Raw genomic sequence first — 21,932 nt, 5'->3', positions numbered from 1 at the left:
TCCATTAGACAGTTTCTCTTTGCTCAGCAGTATGGTCTTGGGAGAATGAGACAGAAAAAAAAGAATGCTAAGGAGGAAGTGAGGAATTCTAGTTTCTTTCTACTCCCAACTCATTGACTATTTATTTGTTTCATACTGGCATCTTGGATATAGGTTCTCTGTTTGTAAAATGATTCTACACTGAAGGATTTCTAAAAGCTTTTAAAGTTCTAAAATCCTTTGCAATTAACAGAGCAAATATTTACTGGTTGTGTGCAACATGGAGTGAGAGGAGAATGGGGAGAAATTACCCTGCCTCGTGGAACTCCAAGACCATTTGTTTTCACGCCCACCTGCAATTTAGTGGGTCTGAGATTACCCTTAACCAATCCTTGGGCTCTTCAAAAGTGGAGACAGGATCCTCAGGATGAGTTCCTATCTGGGTTTTCATTCCTCCTCTACCATCAGTGATGGATCAAGAGGAGCCTAAATCCATAGTAAAATGGGACTTTACTCACTAAGTGTAAAGACCATCACAGGCAGTGATATGTGAGTGGACTCCATGGCTAAGCCATGGGTAAGCAGGATGCTCCTTTCTGGAGACCCATTTCTTATATTTATATGTATAACATATCATATCTTTCTTGAAGGAAACACAACACATACACCTCAGCAACTTGGAGAACCTGAAAGAAGTAGATGATTTTGCTAATATGTAAAGCAAAAGGCACTTTCCCAAACATCCTGCTTGCTTTCTGGCTTCAAGCTCCCTTCCTGCAAGGTCAGTTAGGGGTTCAAGATTCCCAACCAGAGCTGGCTACATACTTTGTGGGACTCAGTGAAAAATAAAATGTTGGGATTCCTTGTTCCAAAGCAGAGAAAAAGTGCCATTAGGTAATAAAATATAAAAGTTTCTTTAAAAAATATTTTATTACTTGTAAAACACAATAGGGTTTATTATGATACATGGGAAATGACATAAATTTACAACTTGCTCAAAAAGTGGTGTCATAATTTTATGTAATATAACAATAATACTTTATTAATGTGATATCTTAATTAATCATAAGATTTTTCTGCCTCACTTTTCTGCAAAATAACTTATTTGGTTAACAAAATTTAGCAATTTCATTTTCAAGCACTACAACTGAAAATGATGCAAGTTCTCCCAGTAAATGCAAGATCTTAAATAGATTTTTCATCATTTCTAACTTTGAGAAGGGTATTTCACTGATGCAACTGATACTGGAGCTCGTAAGAATATTTTATATACTGTGACAATGTTAACATTATCATCTGAGGAATTAATTGAAACGTAAATTTTAGTAAATCAATGGTTCATGTTCCCGGGGAAACAATTTTTCTAAAATGACTTAATTCTTAAAGTAAATCAGTTTAATATGAATATAAATTTCATTTTAAATGTAAATTTATATAACATTTTAATGTTCCCTCTGAAATTTTCTGTAATTTATGGAAGATGTATAAGAAACTGAAAGTGGCTTCACAATATATATATAGTTCACAAGGCTTGTTTATGCATACTGTCACTGCATCTCCAATTATAAGAGAAGTTAATTAGAACATTATCCTCTCTGTCAATAACTGGTTCATTTGAAACTTCACATGAAAATAGTGTTTCTTTCTGTCAAGCTACTATCTTTATACGAAATTTCTATTTCTAAACCTGCAGATATTCACTTTGTAATATTAGATCAATTTTCAAGACCAGAGTTCTAACTCTCCAATGTTTTAATGCATCATTCATGCTTACAATTTTATTTTGTAATAATTTACTGACAAAATTTACTACCAACCCTTTCGTTATCCACAGAGCACCAGACAGCCCCAGTTGTGCCCATGCCCTTGGAATGGCCCGACCAACTCTCAGCTCACAGGCTGCCCACTGAGCCCGTGAACCTGAGCCTGCATGTGTTCCTGTCCTGTGTCCTGCTGCCCTGTGCATCTCCTCTGCTCATGCACATGCTCAGTCCTCTTATCAAATTCACTTACAAAACGTAAGTTCAGAGATGCAATTATTAAGATTGTCAAGGCAGCAATAACAGAGCATTAAACCAAGCACCACACCTTTTGTGAGAGCAGGGCCTGTGGGACTGCACAGGTCACATGCCCAGGAAGCTGGCCCTGCTCCCAGCTTCACTGAATTCCACTGGCTTGTATTCATCTTGGTTCTTAGGGTCCCACTTCTTCCTAGTCCATGCCCTCACATTAACGTAAAATATCTTGCAAGACTGATATCTGCAATTGTTGGAATTGATGCACACGCAGGTTTAAACTTTGAGTTTAGTTATCAAGTCTTGGTCTGGGGCCACAGCAAACAACGTTTTCTCTTAGGTTAGTCCTAAAGGCTTGCTGCTCCCTTTCCCAGACCTTAAATAATGTTACAAAATCATGAGCAATAGATCATTAAAACGCAAGGAAGACAAGTGGATTTTAATTTAACAAAATGAAAATGAGCTCTCCTTAAAAACATGCTATTTAGAAATGAACAAAATGAATATTTTTGTCAGTAATGTATGTGAACACATTGTGCACCTTTATTAACAGAATTAATTTCCATTTTGTGATTCTGAAAAGTCTTCTATACTGGGTAGCTCCGAATATATGCTGTGATGTCAGATTTCCCGAGAGGGAATCCCAGCCGAGCTTCACTAGTTTAATAATTATGAGAGCTCAGGCAAGAACTTATGCTCTTTAATCCTCAGTTTATTCATATGCAAATTGAGGAGAAAGTACCCATTTATAAAATATTGTCAATAACTAGAAAATATATGTAATAAACTAGGGAGAGTGCCTGACACTCAGTGACATTATGTATTCTTTTAATTATATTTATTATGGGTTTCAGGAGTGAAAAATATGAATGTAAGCATTTAAAAAAATACACATGCTCTCTTCCCTTTTCCTGGAAGTTGAACCATCTACAACTAACTGTAACACTGAGTCATCACTTTTCTATTTGTTGACCAGCATGTATTTGCGCAAGCATTTTTCATCTCAGTAATTTATACGCTCTCTAACGGTGGATATCTTTTAATAATACACTGGGACGGGACATCTTTATCAGTTGCTCCAATAGTTGCATTGCAAGCTTTTTCCCACAAAGGAATTTCTGGGAGAAAAAAGTACAAAAAAAAAAAAAGTGAAAATAACAGTTCTGAAAATGTTAAATTTTAGGACAGATAAAAGTGCTACAATGTAAATCAGAAAACCCAAAGCTGTGCAAATGTACTGTGGGGACAACGTCCCTCCCTCCCCCACCCCATGCAAGGGGTTGGGCTGCAGGCCCAGCTGCACTTTGGGTTCAGGCTACAGACTGCCTGGGAGCACTGTGCTTCCTGCGCTGCACAGAGGTAGGTGCCTGAGTCTTCCAGCCGGGTGGCTGTGATGTGCAGGGTACTATAGCGTTCCTTAGAATTCAGCGTTGAATTTAACCTTCCGTTCTCCTTTGTCCCTGAAGCCATGTAAAACAGACTGATGAGGCCGCCCCCAGGATTCTGTCGGAACCACTGCATACCGATCACAGTAGCAGAAAAATTGCACCTCAGAGTAGGGCTGGATCCCTCCTGGAGACTCAGGACTGAAGGGCTCTGCTGCACCTCCAGCCCTCTCACCCCTGCTTGGAGAGAGAAAAGCAAATACACGTGATGTCACTGGGGAATCACTAATGCAGTTTCCAAACCTGAAACACATCCCAAGAAACACCCTTGAGGACGTAGGACAATCCCAGAGCTTCATGTCAGCTCCCCTTCCCCTGTGAGCTGTGGAACTCTCCCCAGTCCCCCATCTGGGATGGCCCCAACTCACAGCAAACCTGGAGCCACAGAAGCCCCAGCAGAGCTCCCAGTCTCCTCTCCATGGCCCCTTCCTGGTTGCTGGGGTGCCTTCTCCCCTGCTCTTGAGGTTGTGACGTTTGGGTGCAGACAAACTTGCACCCAAACTTGTAACAACAAACGTGTTCTTACTGTCATCAGGTTCCATCAGACTCACTGAGCACCCGTCACACCTGAGCTCTGTCATTCACCTTAACGGGAAACCCCACCCACAGTGGCCCAGTGAGACTGACAGTCATCTCTCCAAACTTGTGGGTGCAAGCAGTGCAGGGAGTAGGAGGCAGTGTTTCCAATGTATAAAGACATAAAGATTTTTTTTTCTTAAAACACTTTATGTAAGAGAAGTTTGGGGAATAGTTTGTAAGGAAAGGGAATGATACATCTGAGAAGAAGCCATGTCTCAATTGGGTTAAATAGAGCCTTTAAGAATCATATAAGAGTGACCATTTCCCAAATTACATACCATGACAGAAAATTTCAGAATTTAATTTTATGAAAATTCTAATAAAGGAAAAATATTTGACAGTATGCATTGTGTATGAGAAGTAAATACAGTTTCTTATATCAGGAGATCACCATCTGCAAAGGAAATGTTTTCAACTAGGAGTTTGGTTGGTTAGAAAAAAAACAGGAGACATGTATGATGCTCACTGTGATATAATTTCTACCTGTCCCCTTCTGTCCAGCCCTTTCCCCACACACCCTGCAGGCCACACAGCCATTCTGATCTGGCCACACATGCTGGTCAAATTAGATACTTTCCTCTCCCTTTTCTCTTTCTACTTTTCTTCTTTATTTTTTCTCTTCTCTTCTGTTTATTTTTCTTCCTTCTAGTCTCAAAGATACACGAGTAGATCAGATGCAGGGGTATTTGGAATAATTTCTAGGTGAATGAATTTTGGGAATTTTAGTCATAAAAATTAAAAAATTGAAAACAGGTAATGGAGATGTTTTCCGTTGAGCTTCCATGTTCGCAATGCCCAGTAAACTCCAGCTCCCTTACCCTCTGCTCAGAAAATCATCCTCACAGTGGATTTACAGAGATATGGGCTCCAGATTTCTGAGGTTTTATTTAGAACATCAGAGCTGAAAACCTGAGATGAACTTTCCACAAACACTCCCACCCTTTGCCACCTGTGATTTCAGACTCACAAGCTCTCTGGTCTCCTCCTTCAATTGTTCAACCCCCAGGACCATCAGAAAAAGTCTTCACTTCTAGTAAAGCCGAGACTGCCCCCTAGTGGACTGAAACATCAACCAACAACACCTGGGACCAACTAACTCCTCAGTCTCTCAACCCCAGCGCCATTCACTTCATGTTTTCTTTTTTTTTTTTTTTTTTTTTTTTTTTTGTTGAGACAGAGTCTCACTTTGTTGCCCAGGCTACAGTGAGTGCCGTGGCGTCAGCTTAGCTCACAGCAACCTCAGACTCCTGGGCTTAAGCGATCCTACTGCCTCAGCCTCCCAAGTAGCTGGGACTACAGGCATGCGCCACTATGCCCGGCTAATTTTTTCTATATAGATTTTTAGTTGTCCATATAATGTCTTTCTATTTTTAGTAGAGACGGGGTCTCGCTCAGGCTGGTCTCGAACTCCTGACCTTGAGCAATCCACCCGCCTCGGCCTCCCAGAGTGCTAGGATTACAGGCGTGAGCCACCGCGCCCGGCCACACTTCATGTTTTCTGATGAGGGAAATGCATATGGTCAGAAAATAAAATAACCACCTAGACTGAAAGAGGGGATTAATAATGAACCAGTTACCACATTTAAAATGTCATTTCATGGAATGTAATATCTTAAAATAATTTGACAATTTTTATCTTGTGCTATTCATTTGATTTCTCTAATTTTAGTCTTAAATAAATCCAAAAATATCCATAGATGTTTTATAGGTGAGTAACTTACTAGCTTTTAAGAATATATAAAAGGGGATTAGACACTAGTTTACTGTCTACTGGATATCTGTAATAAAATCAAAGAGTAGGACCCTAAGAGGAGGGGAAACTAAAAGCTGTGATCCCAGAGGCAGGAGAAATACTTATATATGGATGGGTGAGCAAAACCTTATGAAGAATGTGGTTATTTTTTTCTCTGCTTTTTCTAATGAGAAGAATAGAAAAGACTATGGATAAACCTCTATGATGGCTTTATGAATTTTTACAGATTTTAATATTATGGAGAATTCATGAATATATGAATTATTAAGAGTAATAAAACAGCACATGTAGACTAAAATTCTCTTTGATTACCATTCCCAATTCTGGCCCTTTCATCACTCATTACCCTAATCCTTCCTCATCTCACCAATTTGGAGTTGATGTTTTTAGGCATTTTACTCTAGATTTACATATGTATGTCAAATATTTAATATGTGAAACAACTGAAAATATACAGTTATTTCATTTCTTGTTTTAAAATGCACTACAAAACGATATGTCTTGTGCATATCTTTTTGTAACTCACTTTATAAACTCAATAATAAATCTCATAGGACCTGTTATAACAACTCACATGGGCCTACTGCCGCATTGCACCATATTAGGGATGTACCTCAGATTATACAGCCCTTCCCCTGTCGATGAACACTTAAGACATTGTTTTTCTAAACTGTGTAGTTTAACACTGGAACAAACCTTTTAAAGCATTCCTATTCACTCACATATGCCATGTTTCTCTAGGAGCACAGACTAGGAGCAAGTGAAGGGACAATCCCTGTGGCTAGTAGTGAAAAGCTCTCCAGGGAGTCAGGAGATCAGGGAGAAGCATCAGCCCTGAGGAAGAAGGGAGTGAATTCATGTTCCAATTATCTTGTTGGTTTTCTTTTTCTATTACTTTTCTTAATGTCTATGGGAGTTGTGGTCTAACAGCTAATTTCAGAGTTGGTAAATATAGCTGATACATATATCTGGTGTATAGGTTCTCCCAATCAGCCACAGAGGTGATTCTAAAAATTGTAAGTCAGGAAGAGGAAGAGTACACCCAATAAGGAGAGACATATAGAAGGTAAAAATGTTATAGAATAACATTGGGGAAAGAAAAAAAGAATAACCTTGGGCATAAAAATGTGTGTGCATATATATAATTTAAGGCTACATATATATAATTTATTTTTAAGAACATAAGTACACTTTACATTTTATAAAACAGTAAAAAAGAAAAAAGAAAACTATCAATGCAAGAAAAGACACACTATAAAAAGGAAAGAAAAAAATCAAGGACTTGCTGAGCAAAACCAAAATGTTAAACATGAAATCAAACATATCAATAATTAAAACATACATTAAAAGGAATTATCTGATTGAATCAAAACAAAACATCTTGCTGCATACTGCTCAAGAAAACAAAATATGATCCCTAAGAATGCTGAGCACAGAGAATGGGATTCTTCCTGCTGTCCCTGTGTGCAAGGCAGCAGCTCCCCACCCAACCTCTAAACCCACCACACCCACCAAAGAGACATCCTAAAAGAAGGATAATTCTGCTGCCAATAGATAAATTGGCCCCTGCAAAGGTGAGATCAAAGCAAGAGGAAAAAAGAGACAGGTAAAAGAAATTAACATCCAGACAGAAAAGAGAATAGGGAAAGAAAAGAAAACTGGCAGAGATAAAATGCCAAGAAGAAATTAATGTTTAGGTGCAAAACAGAATGAAACTAAACATGAGAAAATTTAATACCCTGATGTAGCAAAGGAGAAAAAAGCCAAGTCTGAACAGCAGCTTTTAAGTTTTTTTCTCACTGCTCCCTCTACATCATTTCTTTTACAATTTGAAATATTTTATGAATTACCTGTATTTGTAATTGCACATTTCTAGTCCCTCTAGAAACATACTTAAGATATGAGAGGGAAAATAAAGAGAAGGCAGGAAAACCTCACCATCAAAATTATATATGACTGTTGTGTGAAAAGTGTTTCATCAAAGGAGGCTTCACTTGTCTTGTTTATGAATTTCACATGTTGAAGCCCAAACCCCCAATACTTCAGAATGTGACTGTATGTGAAAACAGGGACCTTAAAGAAGTAATTAAAGCAAAATAAGGTCATATAGGTGGGCTCTAATTCAATATGACTGATGTTCTTATAAGAAAAAGAAATTTGGACCCAGACACGTGCACCCAGAGGAAAGACCATGCGAGCACACAGCCAGAAGGCAACCATCTGCAAGCCTCGGCAGAAACTAACCCTGCCAACACCTTGATCTTGGACTCTGGCCTCCAAGACTGTGAGAAAATAAGTTCTGTTGTTTAAGCCAGCCAGTCTGTTGTATTTTGTTATGGCAGTCCCAGAAAATTAGTATAAGGTAAACTATTAATATCCTATTATATAAAACATATAACAAAAAGCAATTTGTAGTCATAAATGTAGCTACAAAATATCTTCAACATTCTAATATTAGATCTTTTATGCCCATGTTTTGGTGCATTTGTTTCCTAAATAAAAGTGCTCCCTTGTCTTAGATATCCCCATAAGAATTGTGTATGGAGGTCTAATTATCCTTACAACATTTTAATGTGCTAAAAAGATTGGAAATTTGTAGTGGATGTGCTGTACATTTAATATTAAAAAATAGATGAGTGGAATTTTCTTCATAAATTACCTAATAACTTTAAAATATTTTAATATTTACTCTACATAGGAAAGTCCCTCTGAACATTAAATAATTTCTCTGGAATAACTGTTGAGAAAGGATTATAATTATATAACTTATAGAACTTCAGAACATGCAGGACCAATTATCTAAAAATTATTCATAAAATGAATACATCAGTTACTAAATAAGAATAAATACATAAAACTGTTAGGATATATAATTTGCATTAGATCTTTTTCAACACAGACCATAGGATATAGAGTATGTGCTAGTTCAGTTAAGTCTCACCTCTAAGGAGAGTCAATTGACCTGGTCAAGATGGAAAACTTCAGGGTGCTCAGCTACTGGAAAGCCACGGCAGAGGAAACCACAGTTCAGCTATCTACATCTTGAGTGATATCTGAAGCTTTGCCAAGTAGTATAGGGAATATCAGATGTTGGGTTTTTATTATCAACATTAGTGGCATGTTAAATAACACAATAAATGTTAGAAATGGGTTTTAAATAAAAGTACTTAAGATACGTGTTTCAACTAAAATCTTCTAGAGACACACTCTCCCCTTGCATGAACAGATTATAAAAATCTAGGATAGCCTGCACCTTGTACCCTTAACAATAGTACCAAAAATTTAACCCCTAAAAGATTTCATGTCCAGCCAGTGATATGCAGAGCTAAATGGAAAAACAAATTGTGCTATATTCATGTAATATGATGCTACTCAGAAATAACAGTAATGAATGACATGAGAATATATCAAAAACATGAAGAATGAAAGAAACCAGGCACAAAAGGCTACTTACTGTATGATTCCATTTATTTGAATTTCTAAAACAGTTAAAGTAAATTATACAGTGATAAAAATAAGAATATCTATTGCCTCCAAAAGGTGGGTTAACTGGAAAAGAACACACAAAAACATTCCAGGGTGATAGAAGTATTCTGTCTTCAGATTGTTTTAAAATTATCATTGTCTTCTCACTCCATTTTAAAGAAATAGAAAATCAAAAGCAAGGAAGTATTAAGAAAGTTGCATGCAAGCAGAAATGACTTGGAATTATAATCTTCAGACACATTCTCATTAGTGAATGAATGCTTATTTGTGTTTGAAGTTAAAATACCTTTGGAAATTTGTTACAATATGCCTTGATGGCATAACAAACTTTTGTGTCAAATATGCACAAAATATGAAAAATCAAAATTATCTTCAATAATATACAAATGTGATATTTCCAAATTCTTAATATAATTCTTTATTATAAAAAGTTTCTCATAGTGGTATAATCACATAAGTAAAACAATAAAGCAAATAAAGCAATAAATAAATAAAACAAGCAAGCAACTTTATTTTTCAGGCAGGAGTGGGTAGGGAGACAGGATACTCTCCAGCTGCTTGAGGTCCTTGGTGTATATATAAGCCTAGTCCAATCAGGACAGAGAAACCATATTATAATCTGAACAGGAAATTTTAATATAAATAATGATTAGCTATAACAGAGGGTTAGAGTAGCAAGGGAATGGATAGTACAAAGAAAAGAAAACTCTGCTATTCCTATTCCTATTCCTGTAGAAATATCAGATATGAGGTGCAGCCACTACTCCTGGGCTAGGACAGAAGGCCCAGGGAAGAGGCCCAGCCACATGCTCAGCGCTGAGACTCAGATTTTGGAAAAAGCACAGCTGTGGCTCACCAGAAGACAGAGAAGTCGCTGTAGTGCTGTACCAGTCAAAATGGCTGGAAATCCACCCTCTAAACTTGCCAGAATTTATCCTCTAGGGTGCTGGGGAAAGCTATTCACAGGGTCCTGTCTCACTGGAGATGCTCTTCCACAGAACAACCCACAAATACGGGTGCTGGAGGAAGCTCTGGTCACTGTGCACTGTAGGAACCTGGTGCAGGTGTTCTGCATGAGCTGGACACTGGAGAAGCCTCCATGCTGCCAAATCCCTTCGATTGAGCACACAGACATTAGAAAGCAAATCCTTTCTTCCTATATGCTCTACTGACAAAGCTTAACTTTGTGCCAACTGACAAAAGAAAATAGTTGAAGGGTCCCAATCCATCATAGCAAAATAGGCAAACGGTGAATTTGGAACTAAGAGTCAGTAAATCAATTCACTTCTTGGACTACTCAGCTTCTATATGCAACCTTCTACACACATTTAAAACACATAAAACAATAAAACAATTCTATGTATGTATCACTATCAAGATACAGAAATATTTCTTGCAAGTGAAAAATGTCTCATCCTTTCTCCAAAATAAGAAGATGCCTAATCCCAAGGGTCACTGTGTTCAGTGCTAATTATATTAATAACTCTTCAAATTCAGGGACACTATTTCTGAAAATTCTGTTATCTATACACTAAATTGCAAAGTAAATTTCCAACAGTTTGTACATAAAATAAAAATAGGAAGTAGAGAGAAAGAAGAAAATGTTTAGCACTTACAAATATGCACATACATATAACAAGCAAACTGAAAATATGCAAATGTACTACAGTCTACGTTTCTGTAATTGGTAAATTGTAATCAATATCTATAGATTGTTTCACTTGTACCTATTCTGTATTTCCCCTGCCTCAGCCAAAACCTCAGCTTGTCTGGTTGAGTGATTCAAAACTTTAATGAAGAAAGATCTGAGCTCTCAGTTATCCTGACTTCTTTGGTTACTACAGTTTTCCATTAAGCTTTACCATTGAGCATGGAAGTACTAAGAGGCTCCAACATATTATTTCTTGCTTCCACTATGTAGAAGCAACCCAATTTTCTTTTTGTAATCAGGATCAATCCCTACAGCTAATAGATATTTTTCTTCCATGTGGGTTCAATAGTTAGAGACCGAAATGCCCAGGAGGTAGACTTATCATCCATTGAGTGAATCACTTTTGTGTCCTCTGGTGGAAGAATTCTTCCCTTGCAGACTGAAACCAAATCAACACAGTGTACAGGTGCCAGGGTGGGAGGATAAAAGTCTGTTAGTGAGTTATTAGATGTAAGAATGTTAGAAGCCACTCCCATGTCCACCTTTGGATTCCTGAACCCATGTATTCTGACTATATGGGAAACGGCAACATGTAATGGTCTGTGATTCAAAACACATGCTGAATCCTGTAAGACACAATGAGGAGGAGAAACCAAAATGCATGAAACAGGAGAAATTTACTCCTTACAGATCCTAGAGAGGTGGAACCAGGCAGTGCGGGGACTGGAGGGAGCAGGAAGAGAGAATGAAAAAGAGAGAGAGAGAAGCTGTGGGGCTACAATTTTATTCAGCTCTATGGCAATCTCTTAGGCTTTCCCCAGAGGGGGTTGTGATTGTCTAGTTTAAGGAAAACACACAGGAAGGAGGCAACTTATTTACATGACTCAGGTTGACCATTAGGTTTTACAGTGATTGGCAGCTCTGGGGTGTGTTGTGTTGTGAATCAAGACTCCCGCTGAGCCAGACCCATGCTTAGCATTTCCCCCTGTTTCAACCTACTTTCCTCAATAAAATATAGTCAAGGAATTCCTCAATTCAGGCTCTGCTTTTTAAAAACTCGTACTAAGACAATATGTTATCTCATTTAATCTTGAAACCAATCCTGAAATATATATAATAGTATAGCCTAAGATCAAATGGCCCATTAGTTACATAATAGATATTCAGACCAGAACCACAACCGGGTTCTTTCCAGAGTGGCACGATGCCAGAAGGTACACAATAAAAGTGGAAATAAAATTTAAGTATCTTGACTCCAACACAACATTCTGCTCTTCCTCTCTGCCTTTCAAATCTTTCTTTCATGACTTAGAAATATTTGTTCAGAGTCCTCCGTTCTGCTCATTGAGAATTTGAAGCAAATTCTACTTGAGTTGCATCCTTTTCCTCAGTGACTATGTGAACAAATTGAACAGAAATCTTAATTCTCCATTTCCAAGTTTTTCCCAGCTCCTGGATTACGTAAAAAATGTCATGCCTAACAGACCACAGATTCAGTTTTACAATAAATGTGACTTTACATTTTTTTCATCGGGCCACAGACATATTTCTTGGACTTGGTATAAGTTACAGGGCAAATCTATAGTGCCATGTAGTCAGGAGAGGGGAACATTCATATGATCTTCAGTGTTTCCAGCTCTCCTGAACAACATTTGCCAAAACATTCTAAATACCATATTGTCTTTGGTAATGGATCCATATAGGTGTTTACTCACCATAACAAAGCCCCTGGTGTCTGGAACTCTTTTAGATACTTACTCCAAGATCCTTCTCAAGAATCTGAAGTCATTCTGTGCTCCGACACCCTGCTGGGTGAATGGGGCCCTCCATGGCTATGGCTAATGTTCCCTACTATCTCCATTCCACACTCAAGGACACAGATCAATAAACTCTCCACTAGGTTCAAACCAGGAGTTTTGAGTTTGATTCAGACTTTACCAATCATGGGCCACATAGATCCTCTTTAATCTTTAATCTCTACGACAATCTAGGCTTTTTGTTTAACCATTTCTCACCCACTGACTCTAGTCCTTCCATCTATCCGTCAAATGTATCCTTTATAATTCAGGAGTGGGGTTGCACTTGAGAGTGGAGATGCGGTGGGGATTCTTTAACTAAAATAATTATGACTTAAAAAATTTCAAGTTGTATAAAGTAAATATATGCACCTTTTTTATGCCAGTCATACCTACATAAAAAATATTTTAAAACTAGAGTGGGAAAAAAAGACTGGAAAACATTTCATCCAGAGCATTATTATGTCTTCCATTGTTTTAGGGTCTCCATTATATTCAGAATTGTGAAAATACTTTCCGAATCAATCAAACATTCCAGATTATTACTCTTAATTTCTATTTGCCTCTAGAGAGCAAAGAGAACTTCTCTGCCCTGCTGTCTAAGGTGTGTTTCAGGCATTGCTGGGGCCCCAGCAGGTTTGAGTGCAGGCTGCAGGTGCCTGGGGAGCACTGTGTGCTGACTGCACAGAGGTAGGTGGCTGAGTCTCTGGGCTGGGAGTCTCTGATGAGCAGGGAAACATTTCGGCTGGCTCTGTTGAGCTGTGCTGTAAACCTTCCTTCTTCTTTGTCACCAGTGGAGTATATGGACACCAGCAACTCAGGGCCTCTGCCAGAATACTGTCTGTACCACGCGAAGTTCTGAGAAGCAGTGTCGCTATAAGTGCAGCTGAGAGACGCAGTGGCTCCTTCAGAAACACTGAGGGATTCGGGAGTCTGCTCCACCTCCTGTTGGCTCCTCACCCCTGTGCAAAAGACAATGGTCAGACAAAGAAGGTTGGTTGGGTAGTGGATGCTTCCTCCCCAGAATTTAAGTTGTTTTTTCACAGCCCTCCCACCCTCCCTTAGTTACAGAAAAAAAAAAAAAAAAATCATGATTTTACCAACAGGCCTAGAATAGACGATAGCTCCAAATAGTGAACTTTATGTTCCTATGGAAATACCCAAAACTCACAGCTTAACTGAAGCCACAGGATTGCTAGCAAAACTCTGAAGAATTTCATCATTCTTTTCTCCACTGGTTCAATGAGGATTCAAATTTTAAACTCTAAAAGATGAGTTGTAGCTCAGACGTTTCTAATTCTTCTGCCTTAGGAATCATAAAAAGAATCTGTTGTACTAATTAGAAGAAAAATACTCTTTTTATCACCTCTGCTATACCACTAAGCCACTCCCCTCATATCTCCCTCTCTCTCTCTCTCTCTCTCTCTCTCACACACACACACACACACACACAAACATACACACACACACACACACACACACACACACACACGAGAACATGAGCTTTCCTAAGAGTTCCTGAGGAAGACACTGCCCTCTGGTGGACCCATGATAGTGATCAAAAAAATATTCAAAATGCAGATTCTTGTGTGAACTGTTAAAAGTATAAATGACACTTTAGTTAAATTCAGAATATACAAGAAACTCAAATAATTCAACAGCAAAAGAAAAAAATCTCATTAAAAAGTGGCTAAAGGTCTTGCCCACCGTCACCATTTCTATTCCACATAGTACTGGAAGTCTTACCCAGAGCAATAAGGCAAGAGAAAGAAATAAAGGGTATCCAAATCAGAAAAGAGTAGGTCTAACTATCCCTGTTTCCTGACAATATCTTCTTATATCTAGAAAACTCTAAACTCTCCACCAAAAGACTCCTAGAATTGATAAATAAATTCAGCAAAGTCTCAGGTTATAATGTACACAAATCAGTACACAAATCAATGTACACAAATCAGTAGCATTTCTATATACTAGTAATGGGCAAGGTGAGACACAAATCCAGAACTCAATACCATTTACAGTAGCCACAAAGAAAATAAAATACTTAGGAATATACTTAACCAAGGAGGTGAAAGATCTCTACAAGGAGAACTACAAAACCCTGATGAAAGAAATCATAGAAGACAAAAACAAATGGAAAAACATCCCATGCTCATAAATTGGTAGAATCAACATTGTTAAAATATCCATGCTGCCCAAAATGATTTACAGGTTCAACACAACACCCATCAAATTACCTACATCATATTTCACAGATCTAGAAAGAATAATCCTAAGCTTCATTTGCAAACAGAAAAGAACCCAAATAGCCAAAGCAATCTTAAGTAAGAACAAATCTAGAGTCATCACATTACCTGATTTCTAATTATACTACAAGGGTATAGTAACCAAAATAGTATGGTACTGGTATAAAGGTAGAGACATAGACCAATGAAACAGAATGGAGAACCCAGAAATAAAACCATCTACCTACAACCACTGATCTTTGACAAAGCAGACAACAGCATACATTGTGGAAAGGAAGCCCTATTCAATAAATGGTCCTGGGAAAACTGGATAGCCACGTGCAGAAAAATGAAACAGAATCCCTATCTCTCACCATATACAAAACTTAATTCAACATGGATAAAAGACTTAAATGTAAGGCATGACACCATAAAAGTTCTAGAAAAAAATATAGGAAAAACTCTTCTTGAAATTAGGTTAGACAAATAATTTATGACTAAGACTGCTAAGGCAAATACAGCAATAACAAAAATAAACTAGTGGGACTTACTCAAATTAAAAAGCTTCTGCACAGTAAAGGAAATAATCAACAGAATTAATGAACAATCTACAGAATGGAAGAAAATATTTGCAAACTATATATCCAATAAAGATATGATATCTAGAATCTACAAAGAACTCAAACAAATATGCAAGAGAAAAACAACCAACCCCATTAAAAATGGGCAAAAGAAATGAACACAAGTTCTTCCAAAGAAGATACACAAATGGCCAAATAACAGGCAATAATGATCAACATCCATAAAATGAAATGTAAAGCCATTGTAAGATACCACCTTACCCCTGTCAAAATGGCCATCATTAAAAAATTGATAAACAATAGATGCTGGCATAGATGCACAGAGAAAGGAATGCTTATACACTGTTGTGGGACTGCAAATTAATACAACTTCTGTGGAAAACAGGATGGAGATTCCTCAAAGAAATAAATGAAGAGCTATCATTAGATCCAGGAATCCCACTACTGTATATCTACCCAAAGGAAAAGAAGTCATTTTATTAAAAAGACACCTGTATTCAATTGTGTATTGCAGCACCCTTTACAACTGCAAAGATGTGTAATCAACCTAAGTGGCCATCAACCCATGAATGGATAAAGAAAATATGAAATAATGTGGCGTATATATACATACACACACACCATGGAGTACAACTCAGCCATAAAGTGGAATGAAATAATGTCATTCACAGCAACTTGGATAGAACTGGAGACCATTATCCTAAGTGAAGTATCTCAGGAATGGAAAAACAAACACCATGTGTACTCACTAATAATTGGGAGCTAAACAGTGGGTACACATGGGCACAAACAGACATAAAGGATGTTGGAAGCTAAGAATGGAGGAGCATGGGAATGAGATGAGGGGTAAAAGCTTACCTGTTGGGTACAAGGAACATTATTATGGTGACAGGCACACTAAAAGCTTCAATTTAAGCATTATATAAGCTATTTATGTAACAAAAACATTTGCACCCCTATAGTATCTTGAAATTTTAAAGAACTGGCCAAAGATTGAAGTAGATATTTCTCAAAAGAAGACATAAAAATGGGCAACAGGTACATGAAAAAATGTCCAGCATCACTAATTACCAGGGAAATGCAAATCAAAATCACAATGAGATATCATCATACCCCAGTTAGAATGGCTATTTTCAAAAAGACAGAAAATAAAAGATGTTGGTGAGGGTGAAGAGAAAAGGTAACTCTCACACACTTTGATGGGAATGTAAATTAGTACAGCCAGTACAGAAAACAGTATGGAGATTTCTCAAAAAGCTAAAAATAGAACCATCATATATGCAGCAATACCACTGCTGGGTATTTACCCAAAGGAAAGGAACTCAGTATATTAAAAGGATACCTGTGTCCTCCTGTGTATTGCAGCACTAGTCACAATAACAAAGATATGGAATCAACCTAAGTGTCCATCAAGGTATGAATGGATAAAGAAAATGTGGTCTGTTTACACAATGGAATACTATTCAGCCATTTAAGAGACTGAAATCCTGCCATTTGCAGCAACATGGATGGAACTTGAGGTCATTATGTTAAATGAAATAAGCCAGACATAGAAAGACAAATATTGCATGTTCTCACTCATGTGGGAGCTAAAAAAAGTCAATCTCATGAAGGTAGATAGTAGAATCATGGTTACCAGAGACTGGAAAGGGTGTGGTGGGTGTGTTGGGAGGTGTTGAAGAGAAGTTTGTTAATGGGTACAAACATACAATTATATAGAAGGAAAGAGTTCTAATGTTTCATAGCAGAGTAGAGTGACTATACTTAGCAACAACGTATTGTATATTTAAAAGTAGCTAGAAATGAGAACATATCAAGTTCTGAACACACAGAAATGATAAATGTTCTTGGTGATGGATATCTTAAATACCCCGTCTTGATCATTACACATTGCATGCATATAACAAAATATCACATGTACCCCATAAATATATAAAAAGGTATGTATCAATAAATTTTTAAATTTAATAAGCACTTGGTCCAATGTAACTGTGTGTGTGTGTGTGTGTGTGTGTGTGTGGCAGATGGATGAATATATGTGTACAGGTTTTTCATCTAATGGCAACTCTTGTCTAAGTCAAAGCAGTTATTTCAAATAGCCACTTTCCTTGACTGAAAACTATAGTCATATTTTATTTTTTCTATATAATGGGATAGTCATAACATATTCTATTACACAAATATGGGTGATTAATGCAATTCAAGGAGTATTTCATATTGCATTGCTCTTCTCCATGTCAAACCAGACACACCTATACCATTCCATTATCTTCAATTTTTAAAGAAACTCCAAAAGAAAATCCTTTTGAAACAGAACAGGCTAAAATCCACCTGAACAAACATGGTTCCAACTTGCAACCTCTGAAACATTTTTTAACAAGACCAGGAACTAGAGGAGCTTAGAATTTGTCATTCCCTTTTGTACCAATGACACATCTGTGTCAAAACACCACTTATTTGAGTTAGTGCAATAGAGCTGAACCTGCCTTCAGTATTTAAACTGTTAAGAAAACCCAATACACCTGTTCATTTGTCTAGATCCTTTTATTTTCTTTTTTGTATAAAATTGACATATAGGAATTAATCTGAAAAAAATTATGGATCTTGTCTCTCTCTGCATTTCAATCCTAACATAACCAGAAAACCAGATCTATCAGAGAGCTAGCTATGCAAGAAGCTTAATTGAGTGTACAGAGAAACAAGCACAGACAACTACTGCTTCTTCTTTGTTCCACAACCTGCTTCATGCTCTAGCAGAAGCTGACGGCTGGAGGCCAGCAATGGCGCAGGCCCTTTCTACTCAAGAGCCACGTAACCAGTGTCGACCAAAGATGGTGTCTGGAAAGGCCCTTCCCATTCCCACCAACAACTGCATAGGAAACAGAATGAGGGAAAAGATGCTGATGTTGAAATCCTTTTCGCCAAGAGTACATTGCACTTGACAGAAATCACAGCAATCATTTCTCTCAATAAATGTAAAAATCACAGGAGGACTGACAGCAACACAGGCAGCTGTACAGTCTTGGAAAATTTATGAAAACAAAGTATAATGTCTTTGAAATTTAATGTGGACCTAAAGCACAGTCTGTAAGAAGCACCCGTCCCCTGACCTTGTAAGGTTTTTAACAAAAAGTGACATAAATGATTCAATAGATCAAATGTCTGGTGGACCCAAGAGCCATATCAGTGCTATCCAAAGGACAGCATTCATATGGAATCAAAGTTGTCTTGAAAATTTCGGTGCCTAATGATGTCTAGAGAAAATACGAAACTCTCATATGCCTAAAGGACAGTGTTATAGCAATTAAACAAAAGGAAAAACCACAGTCCTCTCTCCCATGAGTTTTAAGTAGTCTTCATTTTCCACAGTAGTACGTTTTCTAGATGTGTCTTGTAAACCTCAAAAAGTATTGGAAAGCAGATTTCATTTAAAGGAAATTTACTTTAAGATAAATGCTTCTGTAAACGGTACCAATTTTGTGTCCATTCGAAATATGTAAGTTGTACTATTAAAAACAACAATGAAGGAGATCCTTTTACACATGGAAACACACACATACACACACACGCACCTTTACCCATTGTGTTCCCATTAACATACAGTATCTAGAGTGGTGATTTATGCACTTGTCTTTTAAATCATACAGAGAAAAAGAGAAGATACAAACCAAAAGTACAAAATTACTGGCTTTATATTTACCTATACAGTTACTTTTACCATTCGTTGTTCATTATTTTTTTGTGTAGCTCCTGGTTACTACTGTCAAGTCCCATTTCATTTCAGCCTGGAAAATTCCCTTTAGAATATCCTGTAGGGAAAATCCACAAGCGATGAACACCCTGAACTTTAATTTATCTCTCGATTGTCTTAATTTCTTCTTTATTTTTGAAAAATAGCTTTGCCAGATATAAAATTATTGTTTCACAGTTTGGTTCTTTCAGCACTTGCAATATGTCATCCCACTGCCTTCGGACTTCCATGGCTTCTGAAGAGAAATTGACTGCTAACCTCACTAAGAATCCCTTGCATGTGATTAGTCACGTATCACTTGCAGGTTTCAAGATTCTCAATTTGTCTTTGTCTTTGGACAGTTTGTTGATAAAGTGTCTCAATGAGAAATTTTTTGCCTTTATCCTACTTGGTGCTTGTTGAACTTCTTGGATGTACAGAATCATGTCTTCCATCAAATTTAGGAAGTTTTTGGTCATTGTTTATTAAAATATTCCTTCCTTTTACTCTCATTCCTTCCCTCTGGGACTCCTGTTATTCTAATGCCTGAAAATTTTATAATGTCTCAAGGGCTACTTAAGGCACGGTTAATGTTTCTTTCTTTCTTTTTTTCCTCCTCCTCAAATTGGATAATTTCAATTGACTTATCTTCAAGTTTGTGGATTTTTTCCTTTCCTGCTCAAATCTGCTGTTCAATCTCTCTAGTGAATTTCTTTTTCAGAAATGTGCTGTGTATAGCCATTTCTCCTTCCTGAGAGAGTTCTGAGTTATAGGAAATACAGGAAAACCTTCTGTATGAGGCCTTCGGGTTTTCCCTCCAAACCCACACCTGCGCTGCCACAGGCCTGGCCACTTCCTGTCTGTGAAGGTGATTCCCTCCTTTCGTCCCTACTGCAGGTGGATGTCACAAACAGAACGCTGAGGTTTTTGTACACCTCCCTCCAACAATCCTCTCACTGTGGGCTCAATCAGGGCACAGAAATAGATCGCTGAGTCCCCCACTTGTGAAGCTGAGATGACAAGCTTGATGCTTTTGCTGGCCTTCTGGAAATTCAATGAGTAGCGATCTTCTGTTGCATTTTGCTGGTTATAGGAGTCCTGGCGAATAATGAGAATCATCTCCCCACTGCTGGACTGCTTGTACCAGAATAGAGAATAACGACTGTCACTGGTGTCATATGTGCAGTCCAGAGTCACAGCCTCCTTCTCCTGCACCAACATTGCTGGTTGGGACTGGGTCACCTTCTGGGCAATACCAGATCCTGAAGGAAAAAAATTAGAATCAGAAGGTTCAAAGATAAGTGGTGTGGGACAAAGAAATTCTATTTTTACACCCTGTTACCCTCCTTCCCAACATCCCCACAAGACTCTCCTTGTACCCCCAGTCCGTGGATCACAGAGGAAGCATATTCCCACTGGGCCAGCCCTACCTAGCCACACTGAAGCTGTGACCACCTTCAGCAGGCTGCAGAGCAACATGTTTGGTTCTTCTTCTAGAGGAAAAATATCTTGTTCTCCTTCAATTCCAGGACTGCACTGTGAGGTGAGCCTGACAGGGTGAGAGAAGACTTACTGGGCTATGTGCTGCTGCTGCCGCCCTAGAACAGGAAACAGAGGTTTCCTGGTGTAGCAAGTTGGTGTGTGTCATGTCAAACTTCTGTTTGTACTGGCTCAGAATCTCATCTAAAGCAAACTTCTTTTTGGATTAATCAACTCTTAATGTGATAACAATTAAATCTGAAAACAAGCATAGGTATAGTGGAAAGAATATTGATAATTCAACTGACTACTATATTCAGTTATTATGTCTATGATGGAAATGGGAAGTTAGCACTTATTTAAAAATAACACATGTATATACTACTATTATTCACTCATAACAACTAAATTTTTTAAATTAAAATGAATAAATAGGCCGGGCACGGTGGCTCACGCCTGTAATCCTAGCACTCTGGGAGGCCGAGGTGGGTGGATAGCTCGAGGTCAGGAGTTTGAGACCAGCCTGAGCAAGAGCGAGACCCCGTCTCTACTAAAAACAGAAAGAAATTATCTGGCCAACCATAAAATATATATGGAAAAAATTAGCCGGGTATGATGGCGCATGCTTGTAGTCCCAGCTACCCGGGAGGCTGAGGCAGTAGGATCGCTTAAGTCCAGGAGTTTGAAGTTGCTGTGAGCTAAGCTGACGCCACGGCACCCACTCTAGCCTGGGCAACAGAGCGAGACTCTGTCTCAAAAAAAAATAAAAAATAAAAATAAAATAAAAATAAAACGAATAAATAATAAAAATTTAAAAATGCTACATGTAATGGATGATGGAGACAACGTAAGATGTGATAATCATGTATCTTCACATATGTGTATGCTGTTGTTTCTCCTTAGGTGGAAATTAATCACAATATAATAAAAAAGCAAAGCTGCTCAGACTACTCTCTTCTGACATTTCGACTTCCTTATTGATGTAACAATATTCCTTCTCACTTCCAATGTCTGTTCAGTGCCTATCTTGGGCCAAAACAGCAGAAAAAACTAATCCCTCTTTGCTGAAGAGGTTACAATGAAGCCCTCAGACACTGAGTCCTGTCATAAAGGTCCCCTTCACTTTTTAATTTTCACAACCCAGCTCTGTTCATAAGATCTAGATTAGACACCAGAGTGTGGTCATTAAGTTATTAAATCTTTGAATTTATAT

General features: G+C 37.8%; 1 gene segment (V, D, J or C); it reads right to left on the bottom strand.

The window, feature by feature from the left end:
• Positions 1-9,997: 9,997 nt before the first annotated feature.
• On the bottom strand, positions 9,998-13,927 carry LOC138398306 (T cell receptor alpha variable 12-2-like). The segment is given in 3 exon segments: positions 9,998-10,195; positions 13,386-13,666; positions 13,876-13,927. Coding segments are annotated over 3 exon segments (531 nt in total).
• Positions 13,928-21,932: the final 8,005 nt, after the last annotated feature.

This window comes from Eulemur rufifrons, chromosome 2 (genome assembly GCF_041146395.1).
Source record: "Eulemur rufifrons isolate Redbay chromosome 2, OSU_ERuf_1, whole genome shotgun sequence".
In the NCBI taxonomy this organism is placed as follows: Eukaryota; Metazoa; Chordata; class Mammalia; order Primates; family Lemuridae; genus Eulemur; species Eulemur rufifrons.
This window is presented reverse-complemented; position numbering and strand designations above follow the sequence as displayed.